Source organism: Oncorhynchus masou, chromosome 31, assembly GCF_036934945.1.
Source record: "Oncorhynchus masou masou isolate Uvic2021 chromosome 31, UVic_Omas_1.1, whole genome shotgun sequence".
NCBI classification, from domain to species: Eukaryota; Metazoa; Chordata; class Actinopteri; order Salmoniformes; family Salmonidae; genus Oncorhynchus; species Oncorhynchus masou.
This window is the reverse complement of record NC_088242.1, coordinates 34,034,748-34,061,805: the sequence shown is the minus strand read 5'-3', so window position 1 is coordinate 34,061,805 and position 27,058 is coordinate 34,034,748. Positions and strand designations below refer to the sequence as shown.

General features: G+C 42.3%; 1 protein-coding gene across 1 annotated transcript in view; it reads left to right on the top strand.

Moving 5' to 3' along the window:
- The window catches only part of plce1 (phospholipase C, epsilon 1), a 57,898-nt gene that overhangs the window by 9,662 nt on the left and 21,178 nt on the right, over nt 1-27,058 (top strand). Inside the window, exons 3-10 of the mRNA XM_064952909.1 lie at nt 5,409-5,722; nt 14,228-14,373; nt 15,430-15,670; nt 16,037-16,233; nt 21,507-21,542; nt 21,931-22,543; nt 22,801-22,941; nt 23,053-23,170. Of these exons, the coding sequence (XP_064808981.1) occupies nt 5,409-5,722; nt 14,228-14,373; nt 15,430-15,670; nt 16,037-16,233; nt 21,507-21,542; nt 21,931-22,543; nt 22,801-22,941; nt 23,053-23,170 (1,806 nt within the window). The remainder of the gene's footprint in view (nt 1-5,408; nt 5,723-14,227; nt 14,374-15,429; nt 15,671-16,036; nt 16,234-21,506; nt 21,543-21,930; nt 22,544-22,800; nt 22,942-23,052; nt 23,171-27,058) is intronic.

The following is a 27,058-nucleotide window of genomic DNA, read 5'->3' as shown; positions in this document are numbered from 1 at the left end:
CTAAGGCATGGCATCTCCGTGCTAGAGGCGTCACTACAGACCCTGGTTCGATTCCAGGCTGTATCACAACCGGCCGTGATTGGGAGTCCCATAGGGCAGCACACAGTTGACACCGCATCGTTAGGGTTTGTCCGGGGTAGGCCGTCATTGTAAATAATAATTGGTTCTTAACTGACTTGCCTAGTTAATTAAAGGTTAAATCAAATTATTTGTCACGTGCGCAGAATACAGCAGGTAGACCTTACCGTTAAATGCTTACTTACAAGCCCCTAACCAACAATGCAGTTCCAGAAATATAGGTAAGAAAATATTTACTAAATAAACTAAAGTACAGAGTCCATGTGCGGTGGTACATCATAGTTTGTTGAGGTGGACACCAAGGAAATATGAAACTCTCGACCCGCTCCACTACATCCCCGTCATTTTTATGGGGGCCTGTTCAGCCCTCCTTTTCCTGTAGTCCACGATCATTTCCTTTTGTCCTGCTCACATTGAGGGAGAGGTTGTTGTCCTGGTACCACACTGCAGCTCTCTGACCTCCTCCCTATAGGCTGTCTCATCATTGTCGGTGACCACTGTTGTCATCAGCAAACTTTAATGATTCTGTTGGAGTCGTGCTTGGCCATGCAGTCGTGGGTGAACGGGGAGTATAGGAGGGGACTAAGCACACACCTCTGAGGGGCACTGGTGTTGAGGATGTAAGCCAATAAAAGTTACTCCAAAATGACACACTAAATTATTTAGCTTTCATTTCTTTTGGGTAATAAATCATTTGAAACAACTAAAATTAACTGCAAATGCATTCAACAAGTGTGGAGAGTCACAAGCTTGATGTAGTCGAATACTACACTTGACTACTTTATTTATACAAATCTTTAGGGGTGTCAATTGTGACCACCTCCCTTTTTTAGAAAAATAAATCAACTTGTTAAACAAAATCTATTTTTCTGGGCAATTGTATTAGTATAATATAATTTCCATTTTTTTTTTTGGAGCATACAATATAGCTTGCTATTTGAATGTTGCTCATTTTTATCAAGGGTGTCAATTTCGTACCCCACTGTATATCTGAAAACATTTTACAACTGACGTGTTTAGATACTTGACTCCCTTCATATGCAAACGGCTCACACAGAGAGGAGCATGGGTGAGAGGAGAGGGAGGCGGCAGGGTAGCCTAGTGGTTAGAGCGTTGGACTAGCAACCGGAAGGTTGCATGTTAAACCCCCGAGCTGACAAGGTACAAATCTGTCGTCCTGAACAGGCAGTTAACCCACTGTTCCTAGGCCGTCATTGAAAATAAGAATCTGTTCTTAACTGACTTGCCTGGTTAAATAAAGGTTAAAAAAAATAAATAAAAAGGAGTGTAGGGGCTATGTGTTTTTCTGTGAGTCGGGGGGGCTAGCTGGTGGTGGAGGTAGGGATAGTGGGGTTGTGGGCTGGCTGCAGGTGTTGCTGGCGCATGGCTGTGATGTGTGTGTGTGTGTGTGTGTGTGTGTGTGTGACCTCGGAGAAACGAGAGCTTGAGAGGAGCTTCCGCCCCTCGGCTGCTTAAATGTGGACAAGTGCACGTCGCCGGTGCTGTGTGAACAACAGTAACGACAGGGCTGCTCCCGCCGGCCGCGGCTCAGCTATGAAGCACTCCCGCAGGATGGAACTACATTGTGAAGACAGACAGGATTGCTTTAATGCTTTCATCTTACGGAATTGACTATACTGCGAGTGGGTGGACTATACTATACGGTCAGTGTGTGGAGGCTCTCTTCACTTAAGTTACCCATCTGCCTGCCCCTGCACCTTAGCAGCCTGCTCAAGTTTCTGTGAGATATCTTCAGTTTCTATAGCCTGCCCCTGTGGTTTGTCACTTGCCTGTGTGACTAGTCTCCACAGGCTGATTTCTGTCTCCAGTGCTGTCACTGACTGTTGCTACTCCTGTCGGTCTGTCCGTAGCTAGTTTATCAGGACTGTTTTAAACACAGTTTTTCTACGTATTTTTCATTGGGACCGAAAGTAATTTTTGCCGTTTTTAAAGCTACAGTGCCTTCAGAAAGTATTCATACCCCATAACCATTGCTAAATACCAATTATTCTCATTGCTCATGCGCGACCTTGGCTATTTGCATTTTGAAACGCCCCTAATTAACCATATATGGTCAATCATCCCTTTAAAGCCTGTGGGGAATATACAGCCCTGTACCATGAAATACAACGATGCAACCCAAAAAGACACTACGATTAGTTTTCTTTTCGGAGATGGAAAAAGAGGCGCTGGTGTCAGAGATTGAGTACAACCGAAAGGTTTGGCTTCTCAGTTGTGGCTTGACCAGTAAAACTAAAAACATAGCTACAAAGAAAAGACCATTAAGACAATTAGTTGCTTTAGAAATGGCAAATATACTTGAAATGAGTAGGCAACACTCATCAAAAAAGCCATCCATCCTCAACAGCTCCCTCCTGTAGGCATATAGGCCAACATTGCTGTTCTGCTGAATGAACGAGTTGTGCGTACCACCTTGCCACCACATTCAGCAGCGTCTTTTGCGCGTCACAATACCGATCACCTGCACATTAAGAGTGGAAGCCTTTTCTGTTCACATAGTTTAACTCGTTTTGCGTTGGTGCTTTTATAGCTGTGGGTGCCGTCTATTTCTCTGTTCATATTTCGGGAACGCATTGATGGCAAAGAACCCCCTCTTGACTTCAACCTGTTGTGTGATAATGTATGTTAGTTTTGTTGCTTACATCCAAAGAATTGGCTCATCGAGGGCTGTAAGATGCCAATCGACAAGCTCCCGCTGAAAAGTGCTGTTGCCAAAAACCTGAGGGTGGATAGCACATGAATGGCACGTGTATGCTTTTTTTTTTAAAGTCGGTCTTTATATCCTTGCAAAGATCCTGTAAGATTGGTTTTGGAAAACAATATCTGTATTTTCTGCAAAAAAAGTCCCACCGGTCTCTAAAATACGCTCTCTGCCAACTGCAGCATGCGCCAAATCTTCCAACGGAAGAAAAATTTGTAACTAGGCCACTCAGGAACGTTCTTGGTAAGCAACTCCAATGTATATTTGGCCTTGTGTTTTAGGTTGTTACCCTGCTGAAAGGGGAATTTGTCTCCCAGTGTCTGGAAGCCGAATGATCCAGGTTTTCGTTTAGTATTTTGTCTGTGTTTAGCTCTATTCCGTTTCTTTTTATCCAAAAAAACCCTCCATAGTCCTTGCAGATGACAAGCATACCCATAACATGATCCAGCCACCCCCATATTTGAAAATATGAAGGGATACTCAGTGACGTGTTGGATTTGCACCAAACATAACATTTTGCATTCAGGACATAGTTAATTTCTTTGCCTCATTTTTGGCTGTTTAACTTTATATCCTTGTACAAAACATGCATTCTGTTTGTAGACTTCATATTCACTTTGTCAGTTAGGTTAGTATTGTGGAGATACATCCTCAGTTTCCTCCTCTATCACAGCCATTAAACTCTATAACTGTTTAAAATCACCATTGGCCTCATGGTGAAATCCCTGAGTGGTTTCCTTCCTCTCCAGCAACTGAGTTAGGAAGGATGCCTGTGTCTTTGTGACTGGGTGTATTGATACACCATCCAAAGTGTAATTGATTACTTCACCATGCTCAAAGGGATATTCAGTATCTGGTAAAAAAAAATAAAAAAAATAGCAATCTTCTTATAGGTGACCTTCCTTTACAAGACATTTGAAAACCTCCCTTTGTGGTTGAATTCTGTTTGAAATTCACTGCTCGACTGAAGGAACCTTACGGATAATTGGATGTGTGGGGTACAGAAATGAGGTAGTCATTCAAAAAAATCCATGTTAAACACTATTATTGCGCACAGAGTGAATCCATGCAACTTGTTAAGCATGTTTTTACTCCTTTAGGCTTGCCATCAGAAAGGGGTTGAATGCTTATTGGTTCAAGACATTTCAGCTTTTCCTTTTTTATTAATTTGTAAACATTTAGAAAAAGGCCACTTTGACATTATGGGGTATTGTGTGTAGGCCAATGGAAGAAAAACAAAATTTCCCTGAGCAGTTTCCATTTTTTCCCCCTCCCAGCTCAGTGCGGAAGGATGGCCAGATATTTGCGGTGTTTGTGTGATTTAGATTTTTTTGTTCAAGTTAAACTTTATTTAACTAGGCAAGTCAGACCCAATTTTCACATAAAATTACATGCCCAAATCGAACTTGCCTGTAGCTCAGGACCGGAAGCAAGGATATGCATATTCTTGATAACATTTGAATGGAAACACATTATAAAATTAATGTAGGATAATATAACACATTATATATGGTAAAATATAATGCAAATATTTTTTTCTCCATCTTTTGAAATGCAGGAGAAAGGCCACAATGCATTATTCCAGTTTAGGTGTAGTTTAGATTTTGGCCACTAGTGCATGTGCCAAGTTTTAGACTGATCCAATGAACCATTGTATTTCTGTTCAAAATGTTGTATCAAGTCTGGCCAAATGTGCCAAATTGGTTGATTAATACATTTTCAAGTTCATAACTGTGCACTCTCCTCAACAATATCATGGTATTATTTCACTAACAGCTACTGTAAATTGTACATTGCAGTTAGCTTAAATTCTTGCTAATCTTTCTGCCCATATCAGATATGTCTATGTCCTGGGATATGTTCTTGTTACTTACAACCTCATGCTAGTCACATTAGTGCACGTTAGCTCAAGGGGGGGACAATGATGGATTACACTGGCCAAACCCGGGCGATGCTGGGCCAATTGTGCGCCGCCCTATGGGACTCCCAATCACGGCCGGTTGTGATACCATCAGAATTCGAACCAGGGCGTCTAGTGACGCCTCTAGCACTGAGATGTAGTGCCTTAGACCACTGTGCCACTTGGGAGCCCAAGTGGGAACCCACCATCCATAGAGGAATTACAATACTGGACCATACTTAAAGGGATATTCCGTGTTAACAAATTATTTCTTAATCTCCCCTGATCTACGCCTGTCTAAAAATGTTTTCTAGACATGCTTTTTAAAGCTCATTGGTGTGTCTAAGGTTCAATCATTGTTTGACATTCATTGGTCCAAAGGGGCCTTACAAGGAAAGTTTTTCTTAAATCACAAGAACTACTACTTTTGCAAATGGATGTGTAGATCAATGGAGAATTAATCACAATTGAATCCCTTTTTAGATTGAAATTTAAGGCAGCAGAATGTGAACTGTGCAAGGGTAGACTCAGTAGGTACTAGAAATGTGGGATTCTGAGAGCACTGAAGTTTGATGTCTGAACTACGGAGTTTAAGACATGTTTGTGTTATGAAAAAATGAACACCACTGTCTTATCACCATGTTTAATATTACCTTGACATTGAAGTTAACATTTTTAGTTGACTATGTACATCTGTCTGTCTCTCAGAGCGTCAGATGTGCAGCATGTCAGTGTTGAGCGCCCTTCCGCCCAACATGATGGGCATCAGCAAGGAGCTGGCCGAGCTGTGCCACCTGATCCAGTTCCCCGAGGAGATTGCTCGGATCCTGACGGAGCAGGAGCGGCAGCTGTACCGACGCATCTCACCCCTGGACTACCTCTGCTTCCTCACTAGGGACCTGGGCAGCCCTGACTGTAGCAAGCACCTGCACCCCAGCCTCGAGGCCTCGCTGGCGGGCCCGGCCTTGCCCACGCAGACACAGAGGAACTCTGTGGAGGACCTGGTCACACGATTCAATGAGGTGAGACTTTTGTAGAGAGGATCTGCTAATGTTACTATGCTTTGAGTGGTCAATAACAATCCTTGTCCTAAATATCTAATGGATGGGATTCAAATAATGAAGGTCTTGATGGTTAATGAAGTTGGGTCATGTGTGTTAGTGATGGGCTAGAACAAAAGCCTGCGCACATTGTTGCTCTCCGGGACCAAGATTTGTGATCACTCTTGTACTAGATTATCAAGGTTCTCACTTGACTGTAATGTTAGTTATATTTTTTTTGTAGAAATGACCACCTCGTGCTATAGTGTATCTTATTATGACAGTTTTTCTCATACTAGTGGTGATTACACTAAACTGAGCCCTTTGAGCTATTCTCTACGCTGATTGACTTTGAGAATAAACAACTACGAAAAACGTATCTGAGGTCAGTCCCAAGCACGGAGTACCGAGTGGAAATGTCATCTTTAGGTTGCTTGCCTTAACATCAGCTGGCTTTCATTAAGTGAACAAAGTAGAGGGAGTAAAAAATTAAATTCCCCAAATGTGCATCCTGACCATTTTTGGGCATGTGGCAGAGCTCGAATCAAATGAGTGACTCTTCCCAATAGAGAACAGGTCTGACAACCTCCACAGCATGATGAGATGGACTCACTGTGTGCTGGGTTACCTGCTGTGTCCTAGTTTCCCAAACTGGAGCAGAAGGGGAAGTTATTGGACCGTTTGAGCCTGTAGTAGCTGTCTGGAGTGGTTATTTCTGACTAACACAATATGCTCCAATGGTGAGTTTGTAATAAGTCTGTCAACCTTGAATATGTAATAGTTCCATTATGGGAAAACAGAAACCTAATAATGCAATAGCGCACACAACAAATTAATCAAGTTTGTAAGTGCATTGTGTAGGTTTTTATTCACTGATCAAATGATGCCAATATGATGTACTGTAAATCAAAGTGCCGCTTGGTTTTCAGTCCAGTCGATTATAGGTTGTCATTCTGATGTAACCCCTGTGTTATTATCAAAGGGACACCACATAACAGCTAGAGCCTATTTTAGATCACCACCGATCTCCCACCATTTAATACTGACTTAGCACAACTCCCATCCTCCCATCGATATCTAGAATATCAGCTGCTCTGCAAAGTATGTGCCTGCCTCTAATCTACCTTGGCCTACCAGTGCTTTCAAGTCCACCGCCAAAACGGTTTATAACGCTGAGAAACATAACTTGTTTGAATCCAAACGGACATTACAGCTATCTCATGTACTGCAAACAGAAGAGGAATGTTTTCGCTTCTCTATCACTTTGGTACCGTCTCTCAGTGACGGTCGTTCCTGGAAACGAGGGAGGAGGATGGATGGGTGGGTGATGTCTGTAATGGGGTTGTAACTTTATTTAGTGTCTCTGAAGTGTTTTCTCTGGAGGAAATCAAACTGCACCCCCAGTTCTCCAAACCCACAGTTTGGTACGTATTGCAGTTTTTAGGTACCGTTTCGGTACAGCCGGAAAATTAAATGCCATTGATCCAGATCTGATGCTGCGTTTGTAACTTTGTAGCAGGTGGAATTTACCAGTTGTGAAGCCATAAATACCAGTTGGATGCGTTCATGTGATTTGGACTTGTGTCAACCATAAACTAAAAGTACAGCTGTCATGCTTGTTAACAAATTATAGTTCAAAAACCACAATAATAGTTTGCTTTTTATAAATGACTAGTTGCATTTAAATGTTGCAAATGCTGTTATAGACGCCATTTCCTTAGTAGGTGACATCCGAGGTCACCATGTTGGAGAAGTGCTTCCTCAGGATGATAGATTTTCCCAATAGTACTTGTGCAAAAAAACAAAGCAGAGCTAATGGCTTTCATGCTCCTTTTTTCAAACTATCATTCGTCGCATCATGCAGCCTTAGAATGTATAAAAAAATCTAAACAAATAGTCCAACATTTGTATCACATCTAAAGTTACATAAATCTAAATTAAGCATAGGTGTACCTGTTTCTTTGTTAACTGCTCAACATAGAATCACCGCATGTGTGCACTGCCTCAATCGTTTGGAGAAAATATTTGTTATATTTTATTCAGCTATTTTCAATTGTATTCTTCATACTGTAAAATAATGCCACGGAATTCAAAGATAATTTTGTTTGCTAAATGAACTAGTGTCGCCCACAGCCATATGGCATAGCCAGATCAGGGCCTAACATTAGGACAACGCAGAGTATGCTATTCTGTTCTTCTGAAATAGACTACCTTTTTTTTCTTCATATCGTGTTTCTTTAGAACTGTCTAAAATCAATAATGGATTTATTGTGATGGTATAGGCTATATTACTTAATTATGTATTATATTAATTAATATATTATTTAATATACTTTTTTAAATGTAGATGTTCCAAAGTTCTGCATCAGTGGTATCATGTCTGGAAGCCAGGAGATGCTAAATGTGTTTTAACCTCTCTGGCACAAGTGGGACGGTAGCGTCCCACCTCGACAACAGCCAGTGAAATTGCAGGGCATCAAATTCAAAACAACAGAAATCCCATAATTAAAATTCCTCAAACATACAAGTGTTTTACACCATTTTAAAGAAACTTATTGTGTCCGATTTCAAAAAGGCTTTACGACGAAAGCACACCAAACGATTGTTAGGTCAGCACCTAGTCACAGAAAAACACAGCCATTTTTCCAGCCAAAGAGAGGAGTCACAAAAAGCAGAAATAGAGCGAAAATGAATCACTAACCTTTGATCTTCATCAGATGACACTCATAGGACTTCATGTTGCCTACAATGTGATTTTCTGGATTTTTTGTCTCATTTTGTCTGTCATAGTTGAAGTGTACCTATGAAAATTACAGGCCTCATCTTTTTAAGTGGGAGAACTTGCACAATTGGTGGCTGACTAAATACTTTTTTGCCCCACTGTATATGCAGTGGGGAGAACAAGTATTTGATACACTGCCGATTTTGCAGGTTTTCCGACTTACAAAACATGTACAGGTCTAAATATTATCATAGGTACACTTCAACTGTGAGAGATTGAATCTAAAACAAAAATCCAGTAAATCACATTGTATGATTTTTAAGTAATTAATTTGCATTTTGTTGAGGGATCAAAAATATTTTTACCAGTAGGAGCTCGTTTTTTTCCGCGTTCCCAGTTGTCTTGAGTTGGAGATTTCTGAGTTCCCTGTTGTTTTGAACGCGGCATCAGATTGTAACTATGGTACCTAAGGGTTGCCAGCTCAGACTCTCCTTTCCAGGGGTTTTATTTTTATTTAACTTTTGTTTGCCCCCCATTTATTCATAAATCTCCCATCATAATATTTCCTGCATCATATCCCCCCTCGATGCCTTCCCCCATTTTTTTTTTTACCCCACATGGAATTGAAAAACCCCCTAAAATGGTCTCGATGCCTTCCCCCATTTTTTTTTTACCCCACATGAAATTGAAAAACCCCCTAAAATGGTTTCATCCCTGTTTAGCTTTCATGCTGCAGTTAGGCTAGGCAGTAGGCTTGTATTTAGTGTGATGATCTGTGAGGTGATAACATTATATTTTCCTTGTGATTTGTCAAAAACAGTTAACAACTTGTCAAGTGATTTGCTCTGGTTCTTGTATGCACTGTAACAAGTACATTGAAGATTTTAATATGCTGGAAAGTGGCTAAACTAAGTAAATATTTTTCAGGCAATGGGACAGCCATCTTTGACTTTGTATATTTGTGTCTTATAGTGAATGGCATTCTGTGATCAGGGAGTTTTTGCTTGTCTAACATAAACAAACATGGCTGCCATCATAAAGAATTTAGCTACTGTCAGCTTAGCTTATGCACATCTCTTTTCCAAACATTATTACATTCATCCCTTGTGCGCACCAGAGATGTGGTACATTGTAAACTAGTCTAGATGTTACGTCGCTAACCCATGTTTTGTTTTTTTGTCAGCGCAACATGTTATTTAGACTGGTTTATGGAATGAGTTTGGATGTGTTCCGTGTGATGTTTGGATGATAAAGTTTGCGTTTTATCTTTTACAATAAAAGGTGGAATAAAGTTCTGAAGACTTATCTCCCATCAGTACAAAAACATTGTTTAGATGCTTTTCAGACAACAATGCTGTTTAGATGCGTTTTGTTGCATCATACGTTCTGTTGATACTGTACCAATCACTTATTTGTGATGGTACGCTGCAGGGACCTCTCAACAATGATCACAAATATGTGATGGTATGCGTCAAAGGGTTAACCAATGACAGGCATTCTGCATTTAGCCCCATCCTTTTTTTGTTTTTTTTGTTTGTTGTGCAAAAACAAATAAGCCATTTTCAGTGTGTTCTATTTCAATTCAAAAACAAATACACAAGCCATTTTCATGTTCCCGATTTGCCCCATTTTAATCAAGAAAACAAATTATCTAAATGTACACTGACCATAATCTTACCTCAGGAATCTTGACATAATGTTGTCCAGGACATTGGCTAATTATCTTGACCGCAGTAACAATAGACACCAAAATGTTCTGTCAATTCTCCAGCTCAACAATAATTCCAGCACTTTGGCTGTTGTTCAAGCGCATGCAGTATCACACCCACTCTGTATCTTTTGACTTTCATTAGGGCTGTGGCGGTTACTGTCATGCAAAAATCTGCCTGTCTCATGGTATTTGACCATTAATTAACATTTAACATGTTTAGCATCTCCAGGCCTCCATGCATACAAGCTGCTGATGTGGCCCTTTGGAACATCCTCCATTTAAAGGTATATTAAATCAATATACAGTCATGGCCAAAAGTTTTGAGAATGACAGTTTGCTGCTTCTGTGTCTAGATATTTTTTTCACATGTTATGGAATAGTGAAGTATAATTACAAGCTTTTCATAAGTGTCAAAGGCTTTTATTAACAATTACATGAAGTTGATGCAAAGAGTCATTATTTGCTGTGTTGACACTTCTTTTTCAAGACCTCTGCAATCTGTCCTGGCATGCTGTCAATTAACTTCTGGGACACATCCTGACTACTGGCAGCCCATTCTTGCATAATCAATGCTTGGAGTTTGTCAGGATTTGTGGGTTTTGTTTGTCTATCCACCTCCTTGAGGATTTACCACAAGTTCTCAATGGGATTCAGGTCTGGGGAGTTTCCTTGCCATGGACCCAAAATATCGATGTTTTGTTCCCCAAACCACTTAAGTGTTACGAGAATTTTCAATACCGATGATGATAACTTAACAATTATTTAAGCTTTGACCAATCCCCGAGGTTTGTAAGGCCCTGGGTTTAATAATAATTAGGCAAAGACTCAGATTTTGCAAAAGGTTCGTAAGCTTTATTCAGAGAACGTTCTAAAGTCCACCAAGATGTGAGCAGTCTTTCTAACTCCCCCATATACATAAAAACAGTAGGTGGGCTGTATCATTTTCCACAGTTCACATTCCTCGTTTATCACTATTCTACCAAGCTGGCAGTTCCATGCCGTTCCCTTCCTCCCTAGGTTAGAGGGGCCTTGACAGGGCCTCTTTCCTGTCGTAAGTTCCAACCAGGTCAGGTCATGTATAGTTCAATTGTCCTCCGTTTTCTCAGTCACACATTTCTCACCCTTATATTATTGGATTAGAGTCTAATTATGCTAATACATTTCACATAGTCTAATAATTACATTTCAGGGTGGAATTCTTTAGTCATTACTTTAAACATATAAATTCCCTTATCACTTTTGCCTTATGCCAAGGTGCTCCATCATGCTGGAAAAGGCATTGTTCGTCACCAAACTGTTCCTGGATGGTTGGGAGAAGTTGCTCTCTGAGGATATGTTGGTACCATTCTTTATTCATGGCTGTGTTCTTAGGCAAAATTGTGAGTGAGCCCACTCCCTTGGCTGAGAAGCAACCCCATACACGAGTGGTCTCAGGATGCTTTACTGTTGGCATGACACAGAACTGATGGTAGTGCTCAACCTTGTCTTCTCCGGACAAGCTTTTTTTCCGAATGCCCAAACAATCTGAAAGTGGATTCATCAGAGAAAATGACTTTACCCCAGGCCTCAGCAGTCCAATCCCTGTACATTTTGCAGAATATCAGTCTGTCCCGAAGTGGCTTCTTTGCTGCGCTTCTTGACACCAGGCCATCCTCCAAAAGTCTTCGCCTTACTGTGCGTGCAGATGCACTCACACCTGCCTGCTGCCATTCCTGAGCAAGCTCTGTAGTGGTGGTGCCTCAATCCCGCAGCTGAATCAACTTTAGGAGATGGTTCTGGCTCTTGCTGGACTTTCTTGGGCGCCCTGAAACCTTCCTCACAACAATTTAACTGCTCTCCTTCTTGATGATCCAATAAATGGTTGATTTATGTGTGACCTTACTGGCAGCAATATCCTTGCCTGTGAGGCCCTTTTTGTGCAAAGCAATGATGACGGCACGTGTTTCCTTGCAGGTAACCATGGCTGACAGAGGGAGAACAATGATTCCAAGCACCACCCTCCTTTTGAAGCTTCCAGTCTGTTATTCGAACTCAATCAGCATGACAGAGTGATCTCCAGCCTTGTCCTCGTCAACACTCACACCTGTGTTAACGAGAGAATCACTGACATGTCAGCTGGTCCTTTTGTGGCAGGGCTGAAATGCAGTGGAAATGTTGTTTTGTGGATTCAGTTCATTTGCAATGCAAAGAGGGACTTTGCAATTAATTGCAATTCATCTGATCACTCTTCATAGCATTCTGGAGTATATGCAAACTGCAATCATACAAACTGAGGCAGCAGACTTTGAAAATTAATATTTGTGACATTCTCAACTTTTGGCCACGGCTGTACACATCACAATAAATCCATTATTTATTCGAGTCGGGTCTGAAGAAACATTATGATATAAAGGAAATGTATTTCAGAAGAACAGAATGAGTTGTAGGCCTATGTTATCTGGCTATACTCCATGCCATAGGCTGTAGGCTTTTTCATTTAGCTGACAATGTATGCTTTTATTTTATTGTATGATTAATGTAATTGAACTTAGCTGAATGAAATAGAAAGGATATGTTTCCCATTACGGATCGAGTGCGTGTATGAAGTGGCTATGTTGAGCTTAAAAGTGATAATTTGAAAAAGGTCCTATTTGCTAGATTTAGAGTTTTGGGAACTTTAGTTGTTCTAAGATTTGTATCATATTCACGTCTTAGAAATCCAGACATATGCTGCATGCGGGGACAGGACTCTACCCTAAATGCCTGATTGGTGGAGTGCTTTAAAGATGGGAGAACCGAACTCTGCCGCTCTATCAGAGTGAACATTGGGTTCTTGGTCACCTCCTTGACCAAGGCCCTTCTCTCCTGATTGCTCAGTTTGTATTATTTTGAATGTACCCATGTTTCCCATTGATGTCCTATACTTATTCACTTAAAAAAGGAAAATGATTATGACTTGTATTGTAACAGCTCCAAACAGATGCTCGCTGGCACCCTAGTTTATAGAAAGACTCATAACTGTGTCAACATATTTGAGGTGTTGGCAGCTGCATAGGCTATTCTTGATGAGCATGGCGACATGCTGTTTTCATTTTATCCAGAACTTTCTGTCCATCGGTTGTAATTTGCTGGGAAGCCCCCCACCACTCAAATAATCTACTGGGAAGCCCCCCACCACTCGGCGTCATAGTCCTACAAAACTTGTTCCTGGCTGCGCCTCACAAAAGGACAGTTTGAAATGCGCCAATTAGGGTTTCGATTTTGTTGACGAGGTGCACGTGAGCTCTAGTTTAATGGAATAGCCTGCTATGTTTATTTACTCTAGGCATAGGACTGCAATGCAGACCTAGTGTTTTTGTTGGAAATATATTTTTATTGTAAACTGAGGTCCCTGTACAGAATGGTACAAATACATGTACCATTACAATCCGAATCAGGGTCCTGCCTGTGGAACTGTTTATCTAACCATCATCGTTTCAGGGGGTGGGGGGGTGGTTAGCTACAACATGACAGCTGGCAAATATTTGCGCCAACTGTTATGTCCAGGCCACGGTTTCTGCCAGCACTTGGATAAAGCCGATATAGCTTTTGCTTTAGGCCTACTATTGTGTTGGATTTATGTGCTAGTGAAACAAACAAGACCTGGTGCAATCAGGAGTTTCATGACTTGTTGTGGCGCCAACTACCAGCATCTTTTCGTATTATGTTGGAGATGGTGACAGTGAAACCTGGGTTGAATTTAGGCTTATTTCTGTTTCAAGGAGTTCACCTTGGTTCATCATAAATCATGCTGTGTAGAACATTAACCTGCGCAGTGAGAAACACTAGTCCTCGTCCATGGTCTTTCACTCTAGGGTTATGTCCGAAATGGCACCTTATTCCCCATATAGTGCACTACATTAGACTAGAGCCCTATGGACCCTAATAAAGGTAGTGCACTATGTAGGGACTTGAAGTGCAGCCTGGCTTTTACAGATCATTGGCAGGTCATGAAGTAGTCTGTTTTAACACAGAGGTGCTTCTGAGGTGAGCTTGTGGGGTCCATGTTCTAACTGAGATTTGCTGCATCTAATAGGTGAGCTTGTGGGTGACCTGGTTAATCCTGACTGCGGGTACCATGGAGAAGAAGAGAGAGATGTTCTCCTACCTGGTCCATGTAGCCAAGTGCTGCTGGAACATGGGCAACTACAACGCTGTCATGGAGTTCCTGGCTGGACTACGGTATTTATGACTGACAACACTATAGTACATATACATTTATTACACATCTAGCTTAGTCTTCCTACAGTATCTGTAAATTGTCATATTCAGAACGCAGCTATTGAAAGTCTTTCTGGATAAGTGTCTTCTACAATGTACAAAAACAATGTAGTAAACTTCTTTGGTACTGGGGGGCAGTATTGAGTAGTTTGAATAAGGTAAGGTGCCCAGAGTAAACTGCCTGCTACTCAGGCCCAAAAGCTTGAATATGCATATTATTATTATATTTGGATAGAAAACACTGAAGTTTCTAAAACTGTTTGAATGATGTCTGTGAGTATAACAGAACTCATATGGCAGGCAAAAACCTGAGAAAAAAATCCAACCAGGAAGTGGGAAATCTGAGGTTTGTAGTTTTTTGCCTATCAAGTATACATGAGGTCATATTGCACTTCCTAAGGCTTTCACTAGATGTCAACAGTTTTTAGAACCTTGTTTCAGGTTTCAACTGGGAAGGGGGAGAGAATGAGAGCTGTTTGAGTCAGGTGTCTTGCAGAATGCCATGAGCTAAATTATGTGCGCGGCCGTGAGCGGTAGCTGCGTTCAGACAGGAATTGTCCGGTTGACATTAGGGAAGATTTATGATAAAAACATGCTAAAGATTGATTCTATACATCGTTTGACATGTTTCTACGAACTGTAATAAAACCTTTTGGACTTTTCGTCTGGACTTGCCCACGCCTCGTGAGTTTGGATTTGTGAACTAAACGCGTGAACAAAAAGGAGGTATTTGGACATAAATGATGGACTTTATTGAACAAATCAAACATTTATTGTGGAACTGGGATTCCTGGGGGTGCATTCTGATGAAGATCATCAAAGGTAAGTGAATATTTATAACGCTATTTCTGAGTTTTGTGACACATCTCCTTGGTTGGAAAATGGCTGTATGTTTTTCTGTGGCTAGGTGCTGACTTAACATAATTAGCAATTTCACTTGCAATTTCACTAGCGTCCCACATATCCCAGAGAAGTTAAGATGTGGTTAGATCAATGTGGAATTATTCTCTGCTCCAGGTCTCGTAAAGTGCTGAAAATGTGGCAGTTCATGGACCAGTCAGACATTGAGACCATGCGCAGCCTGAAAGATGCCATGGCGCAGCACAAGTCTTTGTCCGAGTACAGGAAGGTGGCACTTAACATCCCAGGGTGCAAGGTGGTGCCCTTCTGTGGCGTCTTCCTCAAAGAGCTGAATGACGCATTGGATGGAGCAGCCAGCATTATCAGCCTGCGCCACTCACCGCATGACTTGCCAGAGGTAAAGTGGGCCAGGCCCAGGCTTGCAGCAGAGTGGCTGAATAAAGCTAGGTGTACTGACAACACCTGCTAACACCTTAAAGCTTTGAACACCGCTTTGATGGGTCTTCCGGATACTGTTTTCGCTTTGTCATTGATTTATTGTGTGTGTGTTGATAAAAAATAAAAATGTTAATTTTAGAATAAGGCTGTAACGTAACAATGTGAAAAAAGGTATAGGGGTCTGAATACTTTGATGGCTTTTCCAAAACAAGCAGTTTGACTATATAAACAGTTTGGCTATGTACACTATACATTTAATTGCTGTTATACCTGTGTAGTAGCAGTTATTACTACAGTAACAGGTTCAGTGTTTCTCTTTGTGTAGTTTGTGACGGACTACGGCGGGCAGGATCACTTCCTGCAGAGGGCGGGGCCAGACGGACTGCACAGCCACGTGAAGGAGGCCACGGTCAGTAACATCCTGCAGATCATCCGCTCCTGCAACCGCAGTCTGGAGACAGAGAAAGGGGGCCACCACAAAGGCTTCACCTCTCACAGGAACTATTTCATGGACAGGAACCAGTAAGTGACCAGGGTCAGGAAGTCTCTGATTCCCAAATCCTAACCTTGACCTGTTGGGGGAAAACACAAAACTGACCTAAGATCTGGGCTAATCCTAAAGTGTCAGGAAGAATATTGAGTCCATCCATTCCTCTCGCCATTATACTGTGATGGCCTTCATCTAGTCTTTCCCTCTACTTGATGACACCACTCTACTGCATACCACTCTACTTGCCAGCAGCATACCACCCTGCATACCACTGCTGGCTTGCTTCTGAAGCTAAGCGGGGTTGGTTCTGGTCAGTTCCTCGATGGGAGACCAGATGCTGCTGGAAGTGTTGTTGGAGGGTCAGTAGGAGGCACTCTTTCCTCTTGTCTAAAGAAATATCCCAATGCCCCAGGGCAGTGATTGGGGACACTGCCCTGTGTAGGGTGCCGTCTTTCGGATGGGACGTTAAACGGGTGTCCTGACTCGGAGGTCATTTAAGATCCCATGGCACTTATCGTACGAGTAGGGGTGTTAACCCTGGTGTCCTGGCTAAATTCCCAATCTGTCCCTCAAACCATCACAGTCACCTAATAATCCCCAGTTTACAATTGGCTCATTAATCCCCCTCCACTCCCCTGTAACTATTCCCCAGGTTGTTGCTGCAAATGAGAATGTGTTGTCCCACTTCTCTTCAATATTTAATTTCAGGTTATCTGGGGAGTGTTTATAATGTGAATTCTTTGAGTCAATTTAAATAAATTCATTAGGCTTTAATGTATGGATTTCGCATGACTGGGAATACAGATATGCATCTTTTTTTTTAAGGTAAGTGTGAGGATCAGAAAACCGGTGTGACCAACATTTGCCTCATGCAGCGTGACACATCTCCTTTGTATAAAATTGATCAGTCTGTTGATTGTGGCCTGTGGAATGTTGTCCCACTTCTCTTCAATGGCTGTGCGAAGTTGCTGGATATTGTCGGAAACTGGAAAACACTGTCGTTAAACAACAATCCAGAGCATTCCAACGTGCTCAATGGGTGACATGTCTGAGTATGCAGGCCATTTGAAGAACTGGGACATTTTCCGCATCCAGGAATTATGTACGGATCTTTGCGACATGGGGCCATGCATTATCATGCTGAAACATGAGGTAATTGGGGAGGATGACTGGCACAACAATGGGCCTCAGGATTTCTTAAAGGTGCTTCTGTGCATTAAAATTGCCATCGATAAAATGCAGTTGTGTTCATTGTCTGTAGCTTATGCCTGCCCATACTGTAACCCCACCGCCATCATGGGGCTTTCTGTTCACAACGTTGACATCAGGAAACCACTTGACCATACAATACCATACACGTGGTCTGAGGTTGTGAGACCGGTGGGAAGTACTGCCAAATTCTGTAAAACGACGTTGGAGGCAGCTTATGGTATAGAAATTAACATGAAATTCTCTGGCAACAGGTCTGGTGGATATACCTGCAGTCAGCATGCCAATTGCATTCTCCCTCAAATCTTGAGGCATCTGTGGCATTTTGTTGTGTGACAAAATGGCACATTTTAGTGGCCTTTTATTGTCCCCAGCACAAGGTGCACCTGTGTAATGATCGTGCTGTTTAATCAGATTCTTGATATGCCACACCTGTCAGGATGGATTATTTTGACAAAGGAGAAATGCTCACTAACAGGGATGAAAACAAATTTGTGCACACAATTTGAGAGAAATATGCTTTTTGTGCGTATGGAGAATATCGGTTTCAGCTCATGAAACATGGGACCAACGCTTTACATGTTTGCGTTTACAGTGCATTCAGAAAGTATTCAGACCCCTTGAGTTTTTCCACATTTTGTTATGTTACACACAATACCCATAATGACAAAGCGAAAACACGTTTTTAGATTATTTTTTTTGCAATGTATTAAATGTATTAAAAATACAGAACTAATATACCTTATTTACATAAGTATTCAGACCCTTTGCTATGGCTCTTCCAAGAGCTGACCGCTCGGTAAATTGAGCTAGAAGGCCTTGGTCAGGGAGGTGACCAAGAACCCGATGGTCACTTACAGCGCTCCAGAGATCATCTCTGGAGATACGAACTTCCAAAAGGACAAACATCTCTGCAGTACTCCACCAATCAGGCCTTTATGGTAGAGTGGCCAGATGGAAGCCACTCCTCAGTAAAATATACATGACAACCCGCTTGGAGTTTTCCAAATGGCACCTAAGGACTCAGGCTCAAGGGAAAGATGAATGGAGCAAAGTACAGTGATCCTTGATGAAAACCTGTTAGAGTGCTCAGGACCTCAGACTGGGTCAAAGGCTCACCTTCCAACAGGACAACAACCCTAAACACACAGCCAAGACAATGCAGAAGTGGCTTCGGGCAAGTCTGTGAATGTCCTTGAGTGGCCCAGCCAGAGCCCGGACTTGAACCCAATCGAACATCTCTGGAGAGACCTGAGAATATCTGTGCTGCGATGCTCCCCATCCAACCTGACAGAGCTTTAGAGGATCTGCGGAGAAGAATGTGAGAAACTCCCCAAATACAGGTGTGCCAAGCTTGTGGCATCATACCCAAGAAGACCTGAGGCTGTAATCGCTGCCTAAGGTACAGGTGTGCCAAGCTTGAGTAAAGAGTCTGAATACGTATGTGATAATTCCGTGTTTTTTTTTTCTCCTAAATTTTCAAACATTTCTAAACCTGTTTTTGCAATGTCATTGTGGGGTATTCAAATCAAATGTATTTATATAGCCCTTGGTACATCAGCTGATATCTCAAAGTGCTGTACAGAAACCCAGCCTAAAACCCCAAACAGCAAGCAATGCAGGTGGAGAGGCACGGTGGCTAAGAAACTCCCTAGAAAGGCCAAAACCTAGGAAGAAACCTTGTGGGGTGCCAGTCCTCTTCTGGCTGTGCCAGGTGGAGATTATAACAGAACATGGCCAAGATGTTCAAATGTTCATACATGACCACCATGGTCAAATAATAATAATAATCACAGGCAGAACAGTTGAAACTGGAGCAGCAGCACGGCCAGGTGGACTGGGGACAGCAAGGAGTCATCATGTCAGGTAGTCCTGAGGCATGGTCCTAGGGCTCAGGTCCTCCGAGAGAGAGAGAGAGAGAGAAGGAAAGAGAGAATTAGAGAGAGCATACTTAAATTCACACAGGACACCGGATAGGACAGGAGAAGTACTCCAGATATAACAAACTGACCCTAGCCCCTCCGACACACAAACTACTGCAGCATAAATACTGAAGGCTGAGACAGGAGGAGTCCGGGGACACTGTGGCCCCATCCGATGACACCCCCGGACAGGGCCAAACAGGAAGGATAAACCCCACCCACTGCCAAAGCACAGCCCCCACACCACTAGAGGGATATCTTCAACCACCAACTTACCATCCTGAGACAAGGCTGAGTATAGCCCACAAAGATCTCCGCCATGGCACAACCCAAGGGGGGGCGCCAACCCAGACAGGATGACCACATCAGTGAATCAACCCACTCAGGTGACGCACCCCTTCCAGGGATGGCATGAGAGAGCCCTAGTAAGCCAGTGACTCAGCCCCTGTAATAGGGTTAGAGGCAGAGAATCCCAGTGGAAAGAGGGGAACCGGCCAGGCAGAGACAGCAAGGGCGGTTCGTTGCTCCAGAGCCTTTCCGTTCACCTTCCCACTCCTGGGCCAGACTACACTCAATCATATGACCCACTGAAGAGATGAGTCTTCAGTAAAGACTTAAAGGTTGAGACCGAGTTTGCGTCTCTGACATTGGTAGGCAGACCGTTCCATAAAAATGGAGCTCCATAGGAGAAAGCCCTGCCTCCAGCTGTTTGCTTAGAAATTCTAGGGACAATTAGGAGGCCTGCATCTTGTGACCGTAGCGTACGTGTAGGTATGTACGGCAGGACCAAATCAGAGAGATAGGTAGGAGCAAGCCCATGTAATGCTTTGTAGGTTAGCAGTAAAAACCTTGAAATCAGCCTTTGCTTTGACAGGAAGCCAGTGTAGGGAGGCTAGCACTGGAGTAATATGATCAAATGTTTTGGTTCTAGTCAGGATTCTAGCAGCCGTATTTAGCACTAACTTAAGTTTTAGTGCTTTATCTGGGTAGCCGAAAGTAGAGCATTGCAGTAGTCTAACCAAGAAGTGACAAAAGCATGAATACATTTTTCTGCATAATTTTTGGACAGAACATTTCTGATTTTTGCAATGTTACGTAGATGGAAAAAAGCTGTCCTTGAAACAGTCTTGATATGTTCGTCAAAAGAGAGGGTCCAGAGTAACGCCGAGGTCCTTCAGAGTTTTATTTGAGACGACTGTACAACCATCAAGATTAATTGTCAGAGTCAACAGAAGATCTCTTTGTTTCTTGGGACCTAGAACAAGCATCTCTGTTTTGTCCGAGTTTAAAAGTAGAAAGTTTGCAGCTATCCACTTCCTTATGTCTGAAACACATGCTTCTAGCGAGGGCAATTTTGGGGCTTCACCATGTTTCATTGAAATGTACAGCTGTGTGTCATCCGCATAGCAGTGAAAGTTAACATTATGTTTTCGAATGCCATCCCCAAGAGGTAAATTATATAGTGAAAACAATAGTGGTCCTAAAACGGAACCTTGAGGAACACCGAAATTTACAGTTGATTTGTCAGAGGACAAACCATTCACAGAGACAAACTGATATCTTAATGACAGATAAGATCTAAACCAGGCCAGATCTTGTCCGTGTAGACCAATTTGGGTTTCCAATCTCTCCAATAGAATGTGGTGATCGATGGTATCAAAAGCAGCACTAAGGTCTAGGAGCAAGAGGACAGATGCAGAGCCTCGGTCTGATGCCATTAAAAGGTCATTTTCCACCGTCACAAGTGCAGTCTCAGTGCTATGATGGGGTCTAAAACCAGACTGAAGCATTTCATATGCATTATTTGTCTTCAGGAAGGCAGTGACAACAGCCTTTTCTAAAAAATTTGAGAGGAATGGAAGATTCGATATAGGCCGCTATAATCCATTTTAGAGTAAGGCTGTAAAAGTCAAGTGGTCTGAATACTTTCCTAATGCACTGTATATTTTTGTTCAGTGTAGTTTCCTGACCCTGATGGGAGATCGGTTTCTTCTCTGGGTTTATGACTCGAGGGGGCCTCTGGATCCAGTCAATGGATTTCTGTGGAAGTTCTCTCAAGGCTGATTGGAGGGAAGATGAGGGCGAATGTGACCGCCGTCATCCTTCTTTTACTCTTCTGTTTTACAATTTGTAGACACTTCCAGACTTTTGTGTTCTTCCTCCCGCCACCGTAGCTCTTTCAGGAGCAGGTCTGATTCAAACCATGTCTTGTAAGGTATTAGACTGCCGTTTTTTTAGAGGTTTCCCACTAACTGACTTTGCTTTAATTGTATGAGTGGAATTTGCTATTACAATTGCATGGTGCTTTTTTATGCTTGTTCAACTGTGCTAAATCTTTTAAATACAGTCGGAACTGTTTTGAGACTGTTGCATTCAATGGATTTGCTATCCTCAAAGTGATATTCTTTAGGTAGATAACATGGCTGGGATGTGTTACACTCATTGAATAGAAGGTGGTGATGAGACAATTTCCTCTATGTCCTAGAGAAGAGACAGAAGATTGAAGTGTTGACAACTATTAACTCTTCTACAAATATCTAATGTTTGATGTTCTGCTTCTCTATTTCACGTCCTCCCAATTCTTCATCCTCCCATCAGGTTGGTGGAGGGCGACCTGTCTGAGCAGGCTAAAGAGGTGGCATTCCAGGGCACCGAGGAGACCCACCGGGCCTTTAGCCATGGCACAGAGCTCATCCCCTGGTACGTGCTCTCCCTCCAGCCTGACATCCACCAGTTCCTCCTGCAGGGATCCACCGTCATCCACTACAACCAGGAGAGCCACCTCACCGCTCGCTGCTTCCTCCGCCTGCAGCCCGACAACTGCTTTCTGACCTGGGCTAATCCCCAGAGCGGCATCCCCCCCACAGATCCCCCAGGCCTGGGTCAACCCGTTGTGAGCGGCCTGGCGGAGGGCCTGCTGGACATCTCTGTGGTCAAGGCTGTGTTCATGGGCCACCAGGGGGTGGACATGTTCGCTGTGTGTCTGCAGAACAAGCTGTGTAACACCATGAGGGCCGAGGAGAATGGGGTCAGTCTGCTCTACGGGCTCCATACTACAGACAACAGGCTACTGCACTTTGTGGCCCCCAGGCACACAGCCAGCATACTGTATGAGGGCCTGGTGGAGCTGGTCAACGCCATGAGGAAGCTGAAGAAGTTCCCAGATAAGAGGCTGCACTGGCTCAGGAGGCAGTACATCCACCTCTATTGGGTAAAAAACAACTTAATTTAGATTGTAGTGGATAATATGGAATGGCAAGTATATTGACTCAGTCTAGAATATACAAGTATGTAGAATTAATTTGTTTTGTCTAATGTCCTGTGAATCAATACTCAAAAGGGAAACAGTGTGCCTCTAACATGAGCACAGATGCAAGGAAGATCATTTTGACTCACTTAATGCCAATAAACCTTGAGTGAGCAATCTCCTCACTGCTGTGTGGTGCGTTTGTCTCCCATCCACAATAGGAGGAGGGCAGGTTTGAGGGTCCCACCCTAGCTCAGGCCATCAAGCTGTTTGGGGGGCGTTGCTGGAACATGGGCACAGAGAAGCCCAGCACGCAGAAGAACAGCTCCACCACCAAGAAGAAGAAGAATGCTCTCGTCAGGGTTAGGAGAAATAATTTTTTTAAATAGTCTTAGTTTGAGGAATATAGTCTTGCATTTTTCTGAGTTTATGAAGATTTGTGTCATTGACAGTGTGTTTCATAAATCACACAGAAATACAGCGGGGACGCTACCGATGACGAGACGAGCCAACGTAAAACTAAGAGCTGCAAGGACACCCTGTGCAGAAACGGGCCGGAGCTATATGACAGCGTGCACCAGGAAGAGTTAGGTAACCTGTCTATTTAGTATTTTATTAGGATCCCCATTAGCTGTTTCCAAGACAGCATGTTCTGGACTTGGGGCTGTGAAGAGACCCCTGGTGGCATGTCATGTACTGATTGAACAGACAGTTTGGCTGTTTCAATACATCGATATCGCTAACAAAGACCAAGGCCCTATACTACTAATGTAGTTTGAGGAGTTAGCGAGGTAACTTTGGTCAACTCTGAGGTCAACTTGGGATAACCAGTACCACGGAAGTGGCTAAACTTTTAGCCAGGTACATTTCTATTGCAGCGGATCCTTCAGATCTAACCTGTTCCGTGGCAGGCTACCATCGGGGCTAACTATTGCCTGGAATGTATTTTTTATTTAACTAGAAAGTCAGTTAAGAATAAATTCTTATTCACAATGACGGTCTACCCTAGCCAAACCCTAATCCGGATAACACTGGGCCAATTGTGCGCCGCCCTATGAGACTCCCAATCACGGCCGGTTGTGATACAACCTGAAATCAAACCAGGGTCTGTAGTGACTCCTCTAGCACTAAGATGCAGTGCCTTAGATCGCTGCGCCACTCGGGTAGCCCGACATTGAATTGCATAGAATTATATGTCGGGCAGAAATGAGCATTTTGAATCAGGAAAGTTTACCCTCACGACCTCTACAAGCCAGAATGTTGAGTAAAATGATTTTTTTAGTATACTTTACCGGTTGGCCCTTTTGGTGGTAGGAATGTGAGACAATATATCTACAGGAAAGTATCATTACATTAACACTGGAAATGCATTCAGATTTCTAGCACCTCAAGCAAATGTTTTTTTTACACCTAAAATTCTAAATCAAATAGCTTAATGATCCTTGGTATGACCAACTTAAAACAATTCCATATATCAGTTTAGTAGAACCCACACCCGTGCTGTTCTGATCTGGGCACCAACTTTAATTTGCTGATGTTGTTCTTTGCAGCACTTGACCAAAGAACTGGGCAAGCAGTCCAGAAGTAATTAAACTAGGGCCTGTAGAATGTGTTTGGTCGATTGTGATGTAAAGAAAGCACAGCAGTGCTTTGTCAAGTACCGACCTTTCCCCATCTTGGCAACCGTTGAATCAATATGTTTTGACCATGTCAGTTTACAATCTAGGTTACATCGAGCAGTTTAGTCTCAACTTGCACAATTGCCACATTCATCAGTAGATTTAGATTAGGTTTATTACACCATATCTCACAATTATTCAGAGACGTAAGTCTATGCTAGGTAAAGCTTCACCTTATCTCAGTTCACTGGTCACGATAACACCCACCCGTAGCACACATTCCAGCAGGTATATTTCACTGGTCATCCCCAAAGCCAACACCTCATTTGACCGCCTTTCCTTCCAGTTCTCTGCTGCCAGTGACTGGAACGAATTGCAAAAAAAAGTTGGAGAATTTATTTCCCTCACCAAATTTAAACATCAACTATCTGAGCAGCTAACCAATCGCTGCAGCTGTACATAGTCCATCTGTAAATAGCCACCCAATTTACCTACCTCATCCCCATACTTAAAAAAAAATGTATTTACTTTTCTGCTCTTTTGCACACCAGTATCTCTACTTGCACATCATCATCTGCTCATTTATCACTCCAGTGTTAATCTGCTAAATTGTAACTATTCACTCCTGTGGCCTATTTATTGCCTAACTCCTCATGCCTTTTGCACACACTGTATATAGACTTTGTTTTTTCTACTGTGTCATTGATTTGTTGTATTTTTGGCTTGTTTATTGTTTACTCCATGTGTAACTCTGTGTTGTCTGTGTCACACTGCTTTGCTTAATCTTGGCCAGGTCGCAGTTGCAAATGAGAACTTGTTTTCAACTAGCCTACCTGGTTAAATCAAGGTGAAATAAAATAAACATGCAACTGTCCTCTCATACACTCCCCTATGTATTTATTTGGACGGTGAAACTGAAATGTTTCATTTGGCTTTATACTCCAGCATTTATTTTAGGTTATTTTCATTCATATCTGTTTTACCTTGGGCTGTGACAGTCATGGATTTTGGATGATGCCAGATCTCCGGTCCATGGTCTCCGTAATAACGGTTTGAATAGTAAAAAAATATCCACTACCAGTCAAAAGTTTGGATACACCTACTCATTCCAGGGTTTTTCTTAATTTTCTACATTGTAGAATAATAGTGAAGATATCAAAACTATGAAATAACATATATGGAATCATGTAGTAACCAGTATATTTTAGATTTGAGATTCTTCAAAGTAGCCACCCTTTGCCTTGATGACAGCTTTGCACACTCTTGGCATTCTCTCAACCAGTTTTATGCGGTAGTCACTTGGAATGCATTTCAATCAACAGGTGTGCCTTGTTAAAAGTTCATTTGTGGAATTTATTTCCTCAATGCGTTTGAGCCAGTCAGTTGTGTTGTGACAAGGTAGGGGGGTATATAGAAGATAGCCCTATTTGGTAAAATACCAAGTCCATATTATGGCAAGAACAGCTCAAGTAAGCAAAGATAAACAACAGTCCATCATTACTTTAAGACATGAAGGTCAGTCAATATGGAACATTTCAAGAACTTTTAAAGTTTCTTCAAGTGCAGTTGCAAAAAACCATCAAGCACTATGATGAAACTGTCTCATGAGGATTGCCACAGGAAAGGAAGACCCAGAGTTACCTTTGCTGCAAAGGATAAATTCATTGGAGTTATCAGCCTCAAATTGCAGCCCAAATAAATGCTTCAGAGTTCAAGTAACAGACGCATCTCGGCATCAACTGTTCAGAGGAGACTGCGTGAATCAGGCCTTCATGGTCGAATTGCTGCAAAGAAACCACTACTAAAGGACACCAATAAGAATAATAGACTTGCTTGGGCCAAGAAACACGAGCAATGGACATTAGACCGGTGGAAATCTGTCTTTTGGTCTGACGAGTCCAAATGTAAGATTTTTGGTTCCAATCGCTTTCTTTGTGAGATGCAGAGTAGGTGAACGGATGATCTCTGCATGTGTGGTTCCCACCGTGAAGCATGGAGGAGGAGCTGTCAGATTGTGGGGGTGCTTTGCTTATGACGCTGTCGTTATTTATTTAGAATTCATTGCACACTTAACCTGTATTCTGCAGCGATATGCCATCCCATCTGGTTTGTGCTTAGTTGGACTATCATTTGTTTTTCAACAGGACAATGACCAAACACACCTCCAGGCTGTGTAGGGGCTATTTGACCAAGGAGAGTGATGGAGTGCTGCATCAGATGACCTGGCCTACACAATCACCTGTCCTCAACCCAATTGAGATGGTTTGGGATGAGTTGGACCGCAGAGTGAAGGAAAATAATCCAGAAGTGCTCAGCATATGTGGGAACTCCTTCAAGACTGTTGGAAAAGCCTTCCTCATTTTAATTCTTATTTACAATGATGGCCTAGGAACAGTGGGTTAACTGCCTTTTTCAGTTAACTGCAGAACAACAGATTTGAACCTTGTCAGCTCGGGGATTTGATCTGGCAACCTTTCGATTACTGGCCCAATGCTCTAACCACTAGGCTACTTGTCTCTCATGAAGCTGGTTAAAGCTGTCATCAAGGCGAAGGATGGCTACTTTGAAGAATCTCAAATATTAAATATATTTTGATTTTACACTTTTTAATTACTACATGATTCCATATGTGTTATTTCATAGTTTTGTTGTCTTTACTATTATTCTACTGTGTAGAAAATTGTAAAACATAAAGAAAAACTCTTGAATGAATAGGTTTCCAAACTTTTGACTGTTTGTGAATAATGATGAGTGAGAAAGTTACAGATTCCCCCAAAAAACATGCTAACCTCTCACCATTGGTAATTTTTTGTCCAAATACTTATGTCGCCTTCAATTGGGGGGACAAGCTGCATAGTGC